The 14,605-nt window shown below is 58.0% G+C and overlaps 1 protein-coding gene and 5 gene segments (V, D, J or C); all 6 read left to right on the forward strand.

Moving 5' to 3' along the window:
* LOC132221905 (immunoglobulin lambda variable 2-14-like) overlaps positions 1–14,605 on the forward strand; it is a 124,270-nt gene that overhangs the window by 54,474 nt on the left and 55,191 nt on the right.
* The window catches only part of LOC132221907 (immunoglobulin lambda-1 light chain-like), a 111,599-nt gene that overhangs the window by 45,981 nt on the left and 51,013 nt on the right, over positions 1–14,605 (forward strand). The gene's annotated exons all lie outside the window — the stretch shown is intronic.
* Positions 2,603–3,490, forward strand: LOC132222175 (immunoglobulin lambda variable 3-25-like). The segment is given in 3 exon segments: positions 2,603–2,684; positions 2,805–3,185; positions 3,474–3,490. Coding segments are annotated over 3 exon segments (444 nt in total).
* LOC132221918 (immunoglobulin lambda variable 3-21-like) lies at positions 6,375–7,089 on the forward strand. The segment is given in 2 exon segments: positions 6,375–6,464; positions 6,809–7,089. Coding segments are annotated over 2 exon segments (327 nt in total).
* LOC132222176 (immunoglobulin lambda variable 4-3-like) lies at positions 9,638–10,274 on the forward strand. The segment is given in 2 exon segments: positions 9,638–9,718; positions 9,835–10,274. Coding segments are annotated over 2 exon segments (486 nt in total).
* Positions 13,831–14,401, forward strand: LOC132222177 (immunoglobulin lambda variable 3-25-like). The segment is given in 2 exon segments: positions 13,831–13,914; positions 14,013–14,401. Coding segments are annotated over 2 exon segments (435 nt in total).

Below are 14,605 nucleotides of genomic sequence, written 5' to 3' on the forward strand. Positions count from 1 at the left end.
CACTTACATTCTGATCCCCCCTCACCTGTGGGCAGGAGCTGGGACAGACCACACCAGACCCTGCAGACCATACCCTGAGGGCGGGCGGGGCTGACCACGTCCCCAGGGCTCCGGTCCACGGCTCTGCTCAGGGAAGGAACAGAGGCCTTGGGCTGCAGGGGTGACCTTGGACGTCATCTGTTGCCTCCGCTGCTCCATGGAGGGAAGCAGGGCCCTCGCAGGACGGGGCTGAGCAGGAAGCGTCTGGTCCTCAGGAAGCAGGACATGGCCCTGACCCCGTGGGGGGTGCAGCGTGGGGCCCAGGAGGGAGGCGGGGCCTGTGAGGAGGTCTGAGCAGGACCAGCCTGGAGCAGGGCCTGGCTCCTCCCGCTGCACCAGGGTGTCTGCTTGTGGGGCCAGGACAGGCTCCCCCTCTGCCCAGGCCTTTGAGATACGGGGCAGGACCCCAGCCACTTAGGAGAGACAGGGAGCAGGAGGAGCAGGAGGGGATGGAATAGGGCTGAACCTGCAGTGACCTCTGTCAGCCGGTGGCTGGAGCCACAGGTTCCGAGAGCCACTCCCACCCCCTCCCTGTGAAGGGCTGTTCTCTAAAGGGCTTCGGTGACTTTGTCCCTAACAAGGCCCCACGGGTCCCTCTGCAGGGCAGGTGCGGGGAGAAGGCCCAGGTTCAATGCGAATCCCAGTGTGGACCACACTCACCCAGGGCCTCCCGGGGCCTGGCTGCCCATAACGTGGGAGTCAGCAGTGGCCTCGATGGACAGACAGAGGGACACCCTGTGCGAGTGAGGACGGTGAGGGAAGGGGCAGAGGCAGATGTCCCTGCTGTGCTGAGATGGGCACCAGCCTGATAGGGCGCCGCCTGCACACGTCCCGGGTCACAGGGCGACAAGGGGCCCTGGAGAGGCCGTGGGGACCCTCTGCTGTGGCCACGGGGTGACAGGGTCAGGGTCTCAGGGGCATCATGCCAGCCCTGGTGAGAAAGGGACAGATGATCCCTGTGAAGAACTGACCCCTTCTTTGTCTGTGTCTTACCTGTGGCTTTGGCTTCAGAGGGGCCAGGTGACTGTGAGCCCAGAAAGTCAAGTTTGCATCAAAAGTTCCAGTGTGGCATCAATTACACTCAATAAAGCTGTTTCACAAAAGAAAAACAGTCAAACAGGCGTGGCTCAGTGGTTGAGCATTGACCTATAAACCAGGAGGTCAGGGTTTGATACCCACCAAGGGCACTTGCCCAGGTTGTGGGCTTGAACCCTGGTAGGGGGCGTGCAGGAGGCAGCTGATCAATGATTCTCTCTCACCATTGATGTTTCTATCTTTCTCTCACTGCCTTCTTCTCTGAAATCCATAAATATATATATATATATATTAAATAAATAAATAAACAAAGAAACAAAATGAATGCTTGAGTGGCAGGTGGCCTTCGGACAGTCTCTACAAGAAGCAACTGAAGCAGGTGACAACCTGCCCAGGAGGTGACATGGAGCTGATGTGGCTGAGAGTGACAGGGAGGCAGGGCCAGAGTAGAGCGACCTGAGGAGGGCCCTCCCCTCAGGTGTTCTCTCTCTCTCTCTCTCTCTCTCTCTCTCTCTCTCTCTCTCTCTCTCTCTCCCTGGTTACTTTCCATTTAATTCTTCCGTTGGTCTCTACCTTATGCTCTTTGCTGTTGCTTGTCATTAACTCTTCCTTTCATTTCCCTCTTTTCCTCTTCAGACCGTGTATGTGAGTGTTTGGTTCTATGGGATGTTGCCCCACGTGTAGCTTCGTGGATCCACATCAGCATGAAGACACAACCTCCTCTCCCCACTAGGGCCTCCCACATTTTACTTTTATAACAACACCCACCTGTCCCTTCAGGGGGCCCTTCCCTGCCCTCAGCTCAGGCTCCACTAGTTGCTTCTTCATGTCTAAAGGTCTTCATTTCTGAAATGGCCTCTAGATTTGAGATAGAATCCGTAGTGTGTAGCCTCTGAGATGGCATTTTCACCCCTAACCCCCTGCAGGTTCCTCCCACCTGGTGTTGCGTTGAGTTCCTTCCTGTTCGCGGCCGAGTCGGATTCCATGGTCCTGGTGGACCAGAGTCTGTGGACGCTCCACCCGGCAAGGGCATCGCATGTTCTCTGGGCACGTCATGCCCACGGGTGCCGGGAACATCATCCTGTCCTTTCCTGTGAACATATGTTGTCGCTTCTCTGAAATCAATGCCCCAGTGCTCCTTGGGGTTGTGCAGCAGTGACAAGTGTAGCACTTCCAGCCACTGCCCACCCTTTCCCGACTGTCGGCACCATTTCCCACGGGCAGCAGCCACGCGTGAATGACCCCGGTTCTCCCAACCTCCCCACAGTGGGGGGCACCCCTTCTTTCACTTCAGCCAACCTGAGACACGGAAACTGATATCTCAGGGGATTTTCAGCACTGTCTCCCTCAGCACCACGGAGAGCTCCGGGCACTGGCACAGGCTGGAGGGAGGCTCCTATTTGAACTCCATCAGCCCAGCTGTGCCCTGAGCAGCTGGAGCCAGTCCAGGAGGCCCGCAGGGAGGAGGAGATTTGCATGAGGAGCCCCTTGCAGAGCATAAGAGCCGCCCAGAGGTCCCCTGCCCAGCTGCGGGCTCAGAGGCTGAACCTGGGGTGTCTCCGCCATGGCTTGGACCCCTCTCCTGCTCCCCCTGCTCACTCTCTGCACAGGTGCTGCCCCCAGGACCTGAGCTGGACCTGCTCCAACCCTGAGCTCTTCCAGGCACAGCCTCTGGGTGGAACCTCCTGGTAATGGGACCTTATCCTCAAGCCCCCTCTCCTCTTTTACAGGCTCTGTGGCCTCCTATGAGCTGACCCAGTCGGGCTCTTTGTCAGTGGCCCCGGGAGGGAGGGCCAGCATCACCTGCACTGGAGATTTACTGGATAAACAATATACTTCCTGGCACCAGCAGAAGCCCGGCCAGGCCCCTGTGGCGGTCATTTACAAGGATAGCGAGCGGCCCTCAGGGATCCCTGCCCGATTCTCAGGCTCCAGCTCCGGGAAGACACACACCCTGACCATCAGCGGGGTCCTGGCCGAGGACGAGGCTGACTATTACTGTCAGTCATGGGACAGCAGTGGTAATGCTCACAGTGACACAGGCAGATGGGGAAGTGGGACAAAAACCTGTCCCCATCTGGGTCATATGCTCCGCAAGCCCCAGGAGGACTGTAGGCAAAGCCATGAGCAGGCCTGGCCCAGGTCCCAGATCTCAGCTCCCCAGGCTGCCCCTCCTCCCACCTCAGGCCGCTCTGCAGTGGGTGGCACAGAGCAGGTTCACTGGGACAGGACAGGGCTGCCCTGATGGTGCCTGGGCCTGGGTGTGAGTGGGAGACAGAGGGCATGGGTGGAGGACACACAGCCAGAGACACACAGACAGTGGTAACAACCCTGCTTATCCTCCCATGGTAACGGAGCCTCTCATGGGTCCCATGTCTGAGTGTCTCCCCATCTCCCAGCCCATCTGAGCTCATGAAGCCCCAGGACCTGGCAGCCTGGGTTCTGAACAACCAAACCCGAGCTGTGGGCACTGAGGAGTCCCCCCAGGTCCCTGCTCAGGGCTCACCCACCTCACAGCCCCGCTGGGACCTGGCAGCTCACAGCTGTGCCCTCCCCGGGAAGGGCTGCCTCCCGCAAGGCGATGTCCCTCTCAGACTGAGGTTCAGGTCTAGCACCCGCCTGAGGCCAGGGTCCTGAGTCTCCGCCTCAGTTCAAGACGCCCTCCCCGCTGATCCGCGGTTGTCACCAATGCAGGTCACGTGGTCTGGCCTCTCACGTTTCCTCCCAGAGGGCTCACCCCAAAGCCCCACTGCAGGCGAGTCTCCCTCTCCCAGGGCGCCAGGGGGACGGCAATTATCCCTGAGATCTCAGCACCACCTGTGAGAGCAGCTTCCACAGCCAGAAAGAGCCATCAGGGATCCCAGAGACCAGGGGCAGAGCTCACACCCACAGTCAGAGGCCGTGCGTCCTCAGTCAGAGAGGACAGGCTCCTCATCAGGCGCCAGGCTGACCAGAGAGAGGAGTGTCCTCCGTGCTGGGCCATGAGCACAAGGCTGCAGGCTGCTTACGCCCCACCCCAGGAAGTGTCAGCCCAGGTGGCTAAGGATCAAAGAGTTTCCATTAACCTCACTGAATCCAGGGTAATTCAAACAGCAAACACATTACAAGTACATACAGATATTATATATATATATATATATACAAGTATATTTCACTAAACACACAAATACTCACCAAGTCTGGTGTCACATCAAAATATGAGCCATAATAAGCAAAAATAAAAAATCAATCCATCACCCCTGGCCAAGAAATTTCACACAAGATGGACATTGTAGACAAGAACTTCAAAAATCCACATTCCATTTGTTCAGGAGGGAAAAGAGGACTGAACATGGTATTGCAGATGAAAAAGACAAAAAAACAGCATCCAACTCAACGGGTAGAAATGAAAACTACAGAGTCTGAGGTAAAATCACACTTGATGGGTGGACAGAAGATGGATCAACGGAAAGGAGAAGATTAGTCAGTTGGTGACATGGAAGAGAATCTATAGACAAGAGATCAAACCACTGACAGAATAAGACACTGAAATCACTGACACAAACCTCCGTGTGCTGCAGGACAACGTCAAGGAGCCTAATGTTCATGTAATTTGTGTCACACACTCACACACACACTCACACACACACACACACACACTCACACACACACTCACACACACACTCACACACACACAAACACACACACACAAACACACACACACTCAGACACACACACACTCACACACACTCACACACACACACACACACTCACACACACACCACACACACTCAGACACACACACTCACACACTCTCACACACACTCACACACACTCACACACACACACTCACACACACTCACACACACAGGAAACATCAGCACAAACATGATCCAATTCCTTAAAACCAGCACAGAAGAGAAACCCTCACAGCGTCAGGAGAAGGACACATTCCACAGAGAGGAACCTAGAGATCCCAGCAGGTCTCTCTTTGAAACCAGCACAAACGAGGAGAGAGTGAAGCAATGCGCTGCAAAAACTAAAAGTAAAAACAAAACCACAACAAGCTGATCACTTCCATGTCTCTGCCCAGTGAAACTGTCTTTCAAACAAGAAGGGGAAGTAGAACTCTCTCAGTCACCGACACTGAGAGAAATGATCCCGGCAGACTCAGGTCACGGTGCTGTTTGACCTGCACCAGCGGCCAGAACCACTGAGAGTCAGTCCTTAAGTCCTGTGTCCCCCAGTCCAACCCCAGAACCCGCCACCCAGGGATATCAGCAGTGATGCTGCAGGGGGGCCGACCCCCCATCCTCCAAATGCTCCCCTTCCCAGTTCCTGGGCGACCTGGGCCTCTGGTGCCTGGTCCTGAGACCGGCCGTGGCCATGGAGACAACAGCAACCCTCCCCTGGGACCAGCAGTTCAGGGATCAGGGCGTTTCCCCTGAGCAGGAGGCTCAGATCTCCACCTGGACAGAGGGCACCTGCACCCCCAGCAGCCAGAGACCAGCGGCCACCAGGGGGCAGCACAGACCTCCGCCCGCCTCCTGGCCCCTGGGAGGGCCTGGCCTGAGGGGTTCTAACCTTCACAGGGATGACTCCCCCCACCCTCCCACCTGCAGAGAGAGCAGGGGGTTCCTGCAGCACCGCCTCTGGCTCTGCTGGGACCTTCTGGCTGCATCTCTCCCCGCTGGTTCCGGTGGGATTCGCCTGTTTCTCCAGCTCAGGTCCAGGCCCCTCACTCCTCTCCAGCCCCTGCCCGCCCTGTTCCTGCGAAACCTCCAGCTGTCACACCTGCCTCAGCCCTGAGCCTCCCGGGCACCAGGCACACGGGGGACACGGAGGCCCAGCATCTCTGGCCTGCCCGAGCGCTCACCGAGCACAGACACGTACAGCTCCTCAGTGGCTTCTAGAACCCCACGTGCCATCAGCCAGGCGGGCCCGTGTTCCGGTTCTGATGCGCACACACCGGGCCTGGGGCGGCCCCTGCCCAGACCTCAGGCTCACGCCCTCACCTCTCCAGGGACCGTCTCTCCCGGGCTCACCCCTGCAGACAGGCCTCCCCTCTGAGCTCTGCTGGGGCCAGGCCAGCGCAGGCCCGAGGCCAGGATCCATCTAAGTGGAGATGTCCGCCCCACACAATGGTTACAGAATAATCCAGAATCCCCTGGGCCAGGGCAGGGCCCAAGGGGCTGCCCCTCCCTCCCTGTGTCCCTGGGCTGAGCCCTTCTCAGAAGCCACCAGCTCCCAGCAGCCCCTGGGCCTGGCTGATTTGCATGCCCCCCAGCTGTGTCCAAGGGGATAAGAGAGGCCTGGGAGGAGCCCTGCAGCCTGGGCCTCAGGGAGCAGAGTCAGGGCGCCCACCATGGCCTGGACCCCTCTCCTGCTCGGCCTCCTGGCTCACTGCACAGGTGCTGCCCGGCTCACACCCTCCCCGCCCTGGGGCCTGCACCCGCCTGGCTGCCTCTGAGCTCAGGGCGCTGCCCCTGGGGCAGGAGGCTCAGGCCCTGCTGCTGGCTCAGGGCTGGGGGCAGCGCCCCCTGTGCTCACGGGCTCCGAGGGCATGAGGGCTCCCCTGCAGCAGGAAGGGGGGCTCAGTGCTCAGAGGCTCCATCCCCGGGAGCCCCAGGCCACCTGGACTGAGGGGGGTGAGAGGGCGCCTGGGGCCTAGGAACCCCTGGAGCTCAGGCGGGCGGGGTAGCAGGGGGTGCCTGGGAAGGGGCTCTCACCCTCCTGCCTCCTCTTCCTCCTGCAGCCTCTGTGGCCTCCTATGAGCTGACGCAGCCGCCCTCGGTGTCGGTGAACCCGGGACAGACGGCCAGGCTCACGTGTGGGGGAAAAAGCATTGGAGGGAAAAGTGTCCACTGGTACCAGCAGAAGCCCGGCCAGGCCCCCGTGCTGGTCATCTATAATGATAACAACCGGCCCTCAGGGATCCCTGACCGATTCTCAGGCACCAACTCGGGGAACACGGCCGCCCTGACCATCAGCGGGGCCCAGGCCCAGGACGAGGCCGACTATTACTGTCAGGTGTGACAGCAGTGATGATGCTCACAGTGACTCAGGCGGATGGGGAAGTGGGACAGAAACCTCCCTGTGTCACCCGCTCCTCCAGCCCCGAGGGCTGCAGACCAAGCCCTGAGCACGGCTGCCCGTCTGTGTGGAGCGAGAGCAGGGGCAGCTTCGGGCGCCTGTGGACGATCCCCCATGGAGCCCTGTCAGCCGTGGGTCCTGTCCGGGAGCAGGAGGCCCATGAGGAGTGTGGGTGCATCGGGACGGCCCCCGGATGGGCCTGGACATCGTGAGCGGGAACGTCTGTAACAGCAGCCACATCAGCTCCACAGTGACCCCTCCATGTTCAGTAGAAGCTCAGTTTACAGGGAACCTGGGCTCCCAGACATTTATCACCCGTCAGTGTCCTGACGACAATGGGCCTTTTCATGTTTAAAATAAACGATGCTGGGCCTCGCTGGTGTGGCTCAGTGCATAGAGCATCGGCCTGCAGACTGATGGGTCCCAAGGTCAATTGTGGTCAAGGGCACATCATGCCTTGGTTGTGGGTTCTATACCCAGTAAGGAGCTTGGGGGAGGCAGCCAATTAATGATTGTCTCTCATCATTGATTGTTCTATCTCTCTTTTGCTCTGCCTTCCTCTCTGAAATCAATAAAAATATATTTAAAAATAATCCTATATAACAGAAGGCTAATATGCAAATCGACCAAATGGTGGAATGACCAGTTGCTATGATGCACACTGACCACCAGAGGGCAGACGCTTACCCTTAATGCAGGAGCTGCCCCTGGTGGTCAGTGTACTCCCACAGGGGGAGCTCTGCTCAGCCTGAAGCCGGGCTCATGGCTGGCTCCACAAGGGGAGTGGGCCTAAGCCATCAGTCAGATATCCCCCAGGGCTCCCAGACTGCAAGCGGGTGTAGGCCGGGCTCAGAGGCACACATCCCACCCAGTGCATGATTTTCATACACTGGGCCTCTAGTAATCAAAAAATAAATGTTGCTGGGAGTGCCCTTCTCCATGAACCTCCCTGAGGCAGGACGCTGTGCTGTGCGCAGGGATCTGGAGGGCAGGCTGACAATCAGGAATGTCCATGGACGGGGGGACCTGCTGTTCCCCACAAAGGGCCATGTGGGCCTCAGTCCCCAGCTCAGACCCTTCCGTGGAGGTCAGGTCGCCCAGGATGGAACTAACAGGTTCCCTCCCACGTGGTCATGAGCCCACAGCTCAGGGGTGAGGACTGGGCAGCAGGAGTGGCCAGCAGGGCCCCTGTGGAGACCCTGAGGTGTGGGTGAGGGGCAGCATGGGGGGGGGTAGGGAGAGGGGAGCTGGTGCCCCCTCAGTGGGACCAGCAGGGGGCGTGTCTGAGGCAGGTGCCCTGGGCTCATGTCAGTTCCCTCTTTAGACCAAATGCTGAGCAGTGGCCAGGGGTCTGTCTGTCTGTGCTCATGAGTCACCAAGCGCTTCCCACTTCGGTTCCATGGCCAGCGTCGCCAGCGTGAGGGAGTGAACCATGTCAACGCATCCTCAGCAGGACAGGTGGACAACCAGCACATCCATCAGGGATGCTGGGTGGAACCTGCTTTCTGACCAAATGTGCTTCATAAACCAAAGGCTTCCTGTTCCTGTCCTGACCCTGCTCCACGCTCAATGGCCTTGGCCAGGTCAGAGAGCAATCCTGATCCAAACCGCTAGCAGCTTAGCCCGACACGGGATCTAAGCAGGACCGGACCCCATGTGCCTTTCACACATGACCCCGTGGTGTCAGCCCCCGAGGGAGCAGGGGAGTGTCCCCACCTCAGTCCACACACAGATCCTTGTTTCCCAGGGAAAGGCCGATGCCAACACCATGAAGATCTGAGGGCTGTTCACCACAACGCAGGGAGGACAGACACCTGAATAGAGAACAGAGGGCGGGGACAGGAGGGGTCAGGAGGTCTAGAGTGGGGGAGGGGGGACCTGGAGGGCAGAGTAGGGCAGGGAGGGGGCTGAAGGTCTGGCTCAGAGGTCAGTCTCCTGCATTGGAGTCTTGACCCATCAGCTCTGTCTGGGGGATTCTGGGAAAATCATTCACCTCCCAGGACGCTCCCTCCTCATTGGCTGGAGGAGAAGCTGGGCCCCCAGCAGAGGACGGTGTGGGCTCCTATGACGCTGAGTGAGGGGCCCAGGGACACACCCCCCACCTGTCAGCCTCCAGGAAGCTCTCAGAAGCAGTCATGGTGATGAGCCAGCTGCACAGGTAGGTGACATTCACCCTGGGGACACCAGGGGGCGCTGTGGGTCCTGGTTGGAGGCCTTTAGAGGTCAGAGTCCCCTGGGCTGTGTCAAGTGCAAAGAGCAGGACTGAGCTCCTGTGAAGACCCTTCTGTTGGGCCAACCAGCTCTGAGCAATGAAACCCACAGCTGCCCTCTGCCCCAGGGGAGTCCCCGCAGGAGGCCCTGGGCTCAGGGCGGGGCCAGCAGCTGAGACAGACCCTGGCTGGGCCCAGACAACAGATTTGCATCCCTGCTCCTCCCTCCTGAGCTGCAGGCAGAGAGGATAAGACAGGAGCTGGCAGGGCCAGTGCCAGCTGGGCAGCCGCAGGCAGAGCTCAGGACCCTCCCACCATGGCCTGGCTACCCTTCTACCTCCTGCCCCTCATCATCTCCACAGGTCAGAGCGGCCACAGCACCTGGGGTCCTGCCCCCGATTCTCCCTCCCAGCTCAGTCCCAGGGGCGCCTGCTCATCGGGGTGCAGTGGGCATCGCTCTTGTGTTTTCTGTCCGCAGGTCTCTGTGCTGCTCCTGTGCTCACCCAGCCCCCATCTGCCTCTGCCGCCCTGGGAGGCACCGTCAAGCTCACCTGCACCCTGAGCCAGGAGCACATCAGCTTCTTTATTTTCTGGTATCAGCAGAGACCAGGACAGGCCCCTCGGTATTTGATGAAGGTTAATAGCGACGGAAGCCACACCAAGGGGGACGGGATCCCTGATCGCTTCTCGGGCTCCAGCTCCGGGGCCGACCGCTACTTAACCATCTCCAACCTCCGGTCTGAGGACGAGGCGGACTATTACTGTGGAGTGGGCTATAACACTGGTGGCAAATTCATGGGGTTCCACAGTGACACAGACAAAGGGGAAGTGTGGCTGAAACCTCCCTCCCTCTGTCTGCTCCTCCCGGGGACTCAGGGGACCTGCTGTCTGTCCCCCTCCTGGGTGCTGAGATGCTGACTCTTTCCTGTCAAAACCCATCACCCTCCCCCCTCCTGCTCCCCAAGGCACCACGGGGAGAGGCAAATGGGGGCCATGACACTTACATTCTGATTTCCCCTCACCTGTGGGCAGGAGCTGGGACAGGCCACGCCAGACCCTGCAGACCATACCCCTGAGGGGGCTGACCAGGTTCCCAGGAGCCACCAGGCCTGGGCTCCCGTCCAGGACTCTGCTCAGGGAAGGAACAGAGGCCTTGGGCTGCAGGGGTGACCTTGGATTTCCTCTGTTGCCTCCGCTGCTCCTTGGAGGGAAGCAGGGACCTGGCAGGATGGGGCTGAGCAGGAAGTGTCTGGTCCTCAGGAGGCAGGACAGAGCCCTGAGCTCATGGGGGGCGCAGTGCTGAGCCAGGAGGGAGGTGGGGCCTGTGAGGAGGTCTGAGCAGGACCAGCCTGGATGAGGGCCTGGCTCCTCCTGCTGCGCCAGGGCCTCTGCTTGTGGGGCCAGGACAGGCTCCCCCTCAGCCCAGGCCTTTGAGCGATTGGGCGGGACCCAGGCCTCTGAGGAGGGACAGGGAGCAGGAGGACCAGGAGGAGATGGATCATGGCTGACCCTGCAGTGACCTCTGTCAGCACAGATGGCTGGAGCCCCAGGGTCCCAGGGCCACCCCACCCCCTCATGTGAAGGGCTGTTCTCTAAAGGGCTTTGGTGACTTTGTCCCAAACGAGGCTCCACGGGTCCCACTGCAGGACGGGTCCCCACCGCTCACACCACAGGGAGGCGGGGAGGAGGACGGTCAGGGATTCCATGTGAACCCCAGTGTGAACCACACTCACCAGGGGCCTCCCCGGGCCTGGCTGCCCATAACGTGGGAGCCAGCAGTGGCCTCGATGGACAGACAGAGGGACACCCTGTGCGAGTGAGGACGGCGAGGGAAGGGGCAGAGGCAGATGTCCCTGCTGTGCTGAGACGGGCAACAGCTCGAGAGGATGCTGCCTGCACACGTCCCAGGTCACAGGGCAACACCAGGCCCTGGAGAGGCCGTCAGGACCCTCTGCTGTGGCCACGGGGTGACAGGGTCAGGGTCTCAGGGGCCTCATGTCAGTCCTGGTGGGAAAGGGATGGATGATCCCTGTGAACTGACCCTTTCTTTGTCTGTGTCTTACCTGTGGCTTTGGCGTCAGATGGGCCAGGTGAGTCTGAGCCCAGAAAGTCAAGTTTGCATCTAAAGTTCCAGTGTGGCATCAATTACACTCAATAAAGCTGTTTCACAAAAGAAACAAAACCGAACCAGCGTGACACCATGGTTGAGGGTCGACCTCGGAACCAGGAGGTCAGGGTTTGATGCTCGTCAAGGGCACAGGCCCGGGTTCCAAGCTCGAACCGCAATACGGGGTGTGGAGGCAGCTGACCCATGATTCTGTCTCAGCATTGATGTTTCTATCTTTCTCTCTCCCACTGCCTTCTTCTCTGAAATCAATAAATATATATTAAATAAATAAATAGAAAAACAAACAAAATTAATGCTTGAGTGGCAGGTGGCCTTTGGAGAGTCTCTAGAACTGTGGTTCTCAACCTTCCTAACGCCGCGACCCTTTCATACAGCTCCTCATGTTGTGGTGACCCCCAACCATAAAATTATTTTCGTTGCTACTTCATAACTGAAATTTTGCTACTGTTATGAATCGTAATGTAAATATCCAATATGCAGGATGTATTTTCATTGTTACAAATGGAACATAATTAAAGCATAGTGATTAGTCACAAAAACAATGTGTAATTATAGATGTGTTTTCCGATGGTCTTAGGTGACCCCTGTGAAAGGGTTGTTTGACCCCCAAAGGGGTCGCGACCCACAGGTTGAGAACCGCTGCCCTAGAAGCAGCAGCTGAAGCAGGTGACAACCTGCCCAGGAGGTGACATGGAGCTGATGTGGCTGAGAGTGACAGGGAGACGGGGCCAGAGTGAGAGAGGGCTGAGGAGGGCCCTCCCCTCGTTCATATTCTCTCTCTCTCTCTCTCTCTCTCTCTCTCTCTCTCTCTCTCTCTCTCTGTCTCTCTCTTCCTCCCTGGTTACTTTCCATTTAATTCCTCCGTTTGTCTCTACCTTATGCTCTTTGCTGTTGCTTGTCATTAACTCTTCCTTTCATTTCCCTCTTTTCCTCTTCAGAGCGTGTATGTGAGTGTTTGGTTCTGTGGGATGTTATCCCTCGTGTTGCTTCGTGGATCCACACCAGCATGAAGACACAACAACCTTCTCTCCCCACTAGGGCCTCCCACATTTTACTTTTATAACAACACCCACCTCCCCCTTCAGGGGGCCCTTCCCTGCCCTCAGCTCATGGCTCCACTAGGTGCTTGTTCATGTCTAAAGGTCTCCATTTCTCTAGGATTAGAGATAGAATCCCTTACACGTAGCCTTTCAGATGAGTCGGATTCCACGGTCCTGGTGGACCAGAGTCTGTGGACCCTCCACCCGGCACGGGCATCGCATGTTCTCTGGGCACGTCATGCCCACGGGTGCCGGGAACATCGTCCTGTCCTTTCCTGGGAACATATGTTGTCGCTTCTCTGAAATCAATGCCCCAGTGCTCCTTGGGGTTGTGCGGCAGTGACAAGTGTAGCACTTTCAGCCACTGCCCACGCTTTCCCGGCTGTCTGTACCATTTCCCACGGGCAGCAGCCACGCGTGAGTAACCCCAGTTCTCCACATCCTTGCCCGCAGTGGGGGTCACCCCTTCTTTCACTTTAGTCAATCGAGACGCGGGAACTGATATCTCACGGGATTTTAATTGGCATTTCTCTACTGGCCAAGGATGAATATCTTTTCTGTGCTTCTTGCCACCAATATACCTTCTTCACTACATGGTTCTTCTTGACACTTCCCCATGTTCTACATAGATCGTAGTAGTTTTCTTGGTTCTTGCTGTTTAGATTTGAGATTTTTATATTCTGTACTCGAGGTGTCCATTGGATAATGAGTTTGCAAATGTTTTCTCTTTGTTACTTGTTTTCTGATCCTCTTTCAACAGTTTTTTTAAGGGAAAATATTCATTCTGTGAGGTTCAATGCTATTGATCTCTCCTGGAATCATCCATCTGGTATTACCAAAGCTGTGGGTGTTTTTTTATCCTCAGTAGATCCCAAAACTCTCCTATGATTTCTAACATGAAAAAGGTGACCTGAGAGGCCCCTGACCAACCTCATGGGTCTGAGCATGGAGTTTGCCTCTCACGCAGGAGCAGGACCACTGGCCACTGTCTCTATGAGCAGGCCCCGCCCACATGGGTCATCTGATCCCCAGTGGAGGCCCCAGGGTTCTCCCCAAGCCCAGAAAGGAGGTAAAGGGTCAACCTGGGGTGTGTGCAGGGGCTGGGTCAGGGGTCAGCACCGTCTCCCTCAGCACCACGGAGAGCTCCGGGCACTGGCACAGGCTGGAGGGAGGCTCCTATTTGAACTCCATCAGCCCAGCTGTGCCCTGAGCAGCTGGAGCCAGTCCAGGAGGCCCGCAGGGAGGAGGAGATTTGCATGAGGAGCCCCTTGCAGAGCATAAGAGCCGCCCAGAGGTCCCCTGCCCAGCTGCGGGCTCAGAGGCTGAACCCGGGGCGTCTCCGCGATGGCCTGGACCCCTCTCCTGCTCCCCCTGCTCACTCTCTGCACAGGTGCTGCCCCCAGGACCTGAGCTCCTCCAGGCACAGCCTCTGGGTGGAACCTCCAGGTAATGGGGCCTTATGCTCAACCTCCCTCTCCTCTCTTCCAGGCTCTGTTGTCTCCCAGCAGCTGACCCAGTCGGGCCCTTTGTCAGTGGCCCCGGGAGGGACGGCCAGCTTAACCTGCACTGCAGATTTCCTGGATAAAAGATATACTCACTGGTACCAGCAGAAGCCCGGCAAGGCCCCTGTGGCGGTCATTTACAAGGATAGCGAGCGGCCCTCAGGGATCCCGGACCGATTCTCAGGCTCCAGCTCCGGGAAGACTGTCACCCTGACCATCAGCGGGGTCCTGGCCGAGGACGAGGCTGACTATTACTGTCAGTCTAGTACCAGTGATGACAATCTCACAGTGACACAGGCAGATGGGGAAGTGGGACAGAAACCCCATCCCTGTCTGTGTAACAGGCTCCTCCAGCCCCAGGAGGACTGTAGATAAAGCCATGAGCAGGCCTGGCCCAGGTCCCAGATCTCAGCTCCCCAGGCTGCCCCTCCTCCCGCCTCAGGCCGCTCTGCGGCGGGTGGCACAGAGCAGGTTCACTCTGACAGGACAGGGCTGCCCTGATGGTGTCTGGGTCTGGGTGTGAGTGGGAGACAGAGGGCCTGGGTGGAGGACACACAGCGGGAGAAACACACACAGTGT

Source organism: Myotis daubentonii, chromosome 19 (genome assembly GCF_963259705.1).
Source record: "Myotis daubentonii chromosome 19, mMyoDau2.1, whole genome shotgun sequence".
Classification (NCBI taxonomy): domain Eukaryota; kingdom Metazoa; phylum Chordata; class Mammalia; order Chiroptera; family Vespertilionidae; genus Myotis; species Myotis daubentonii.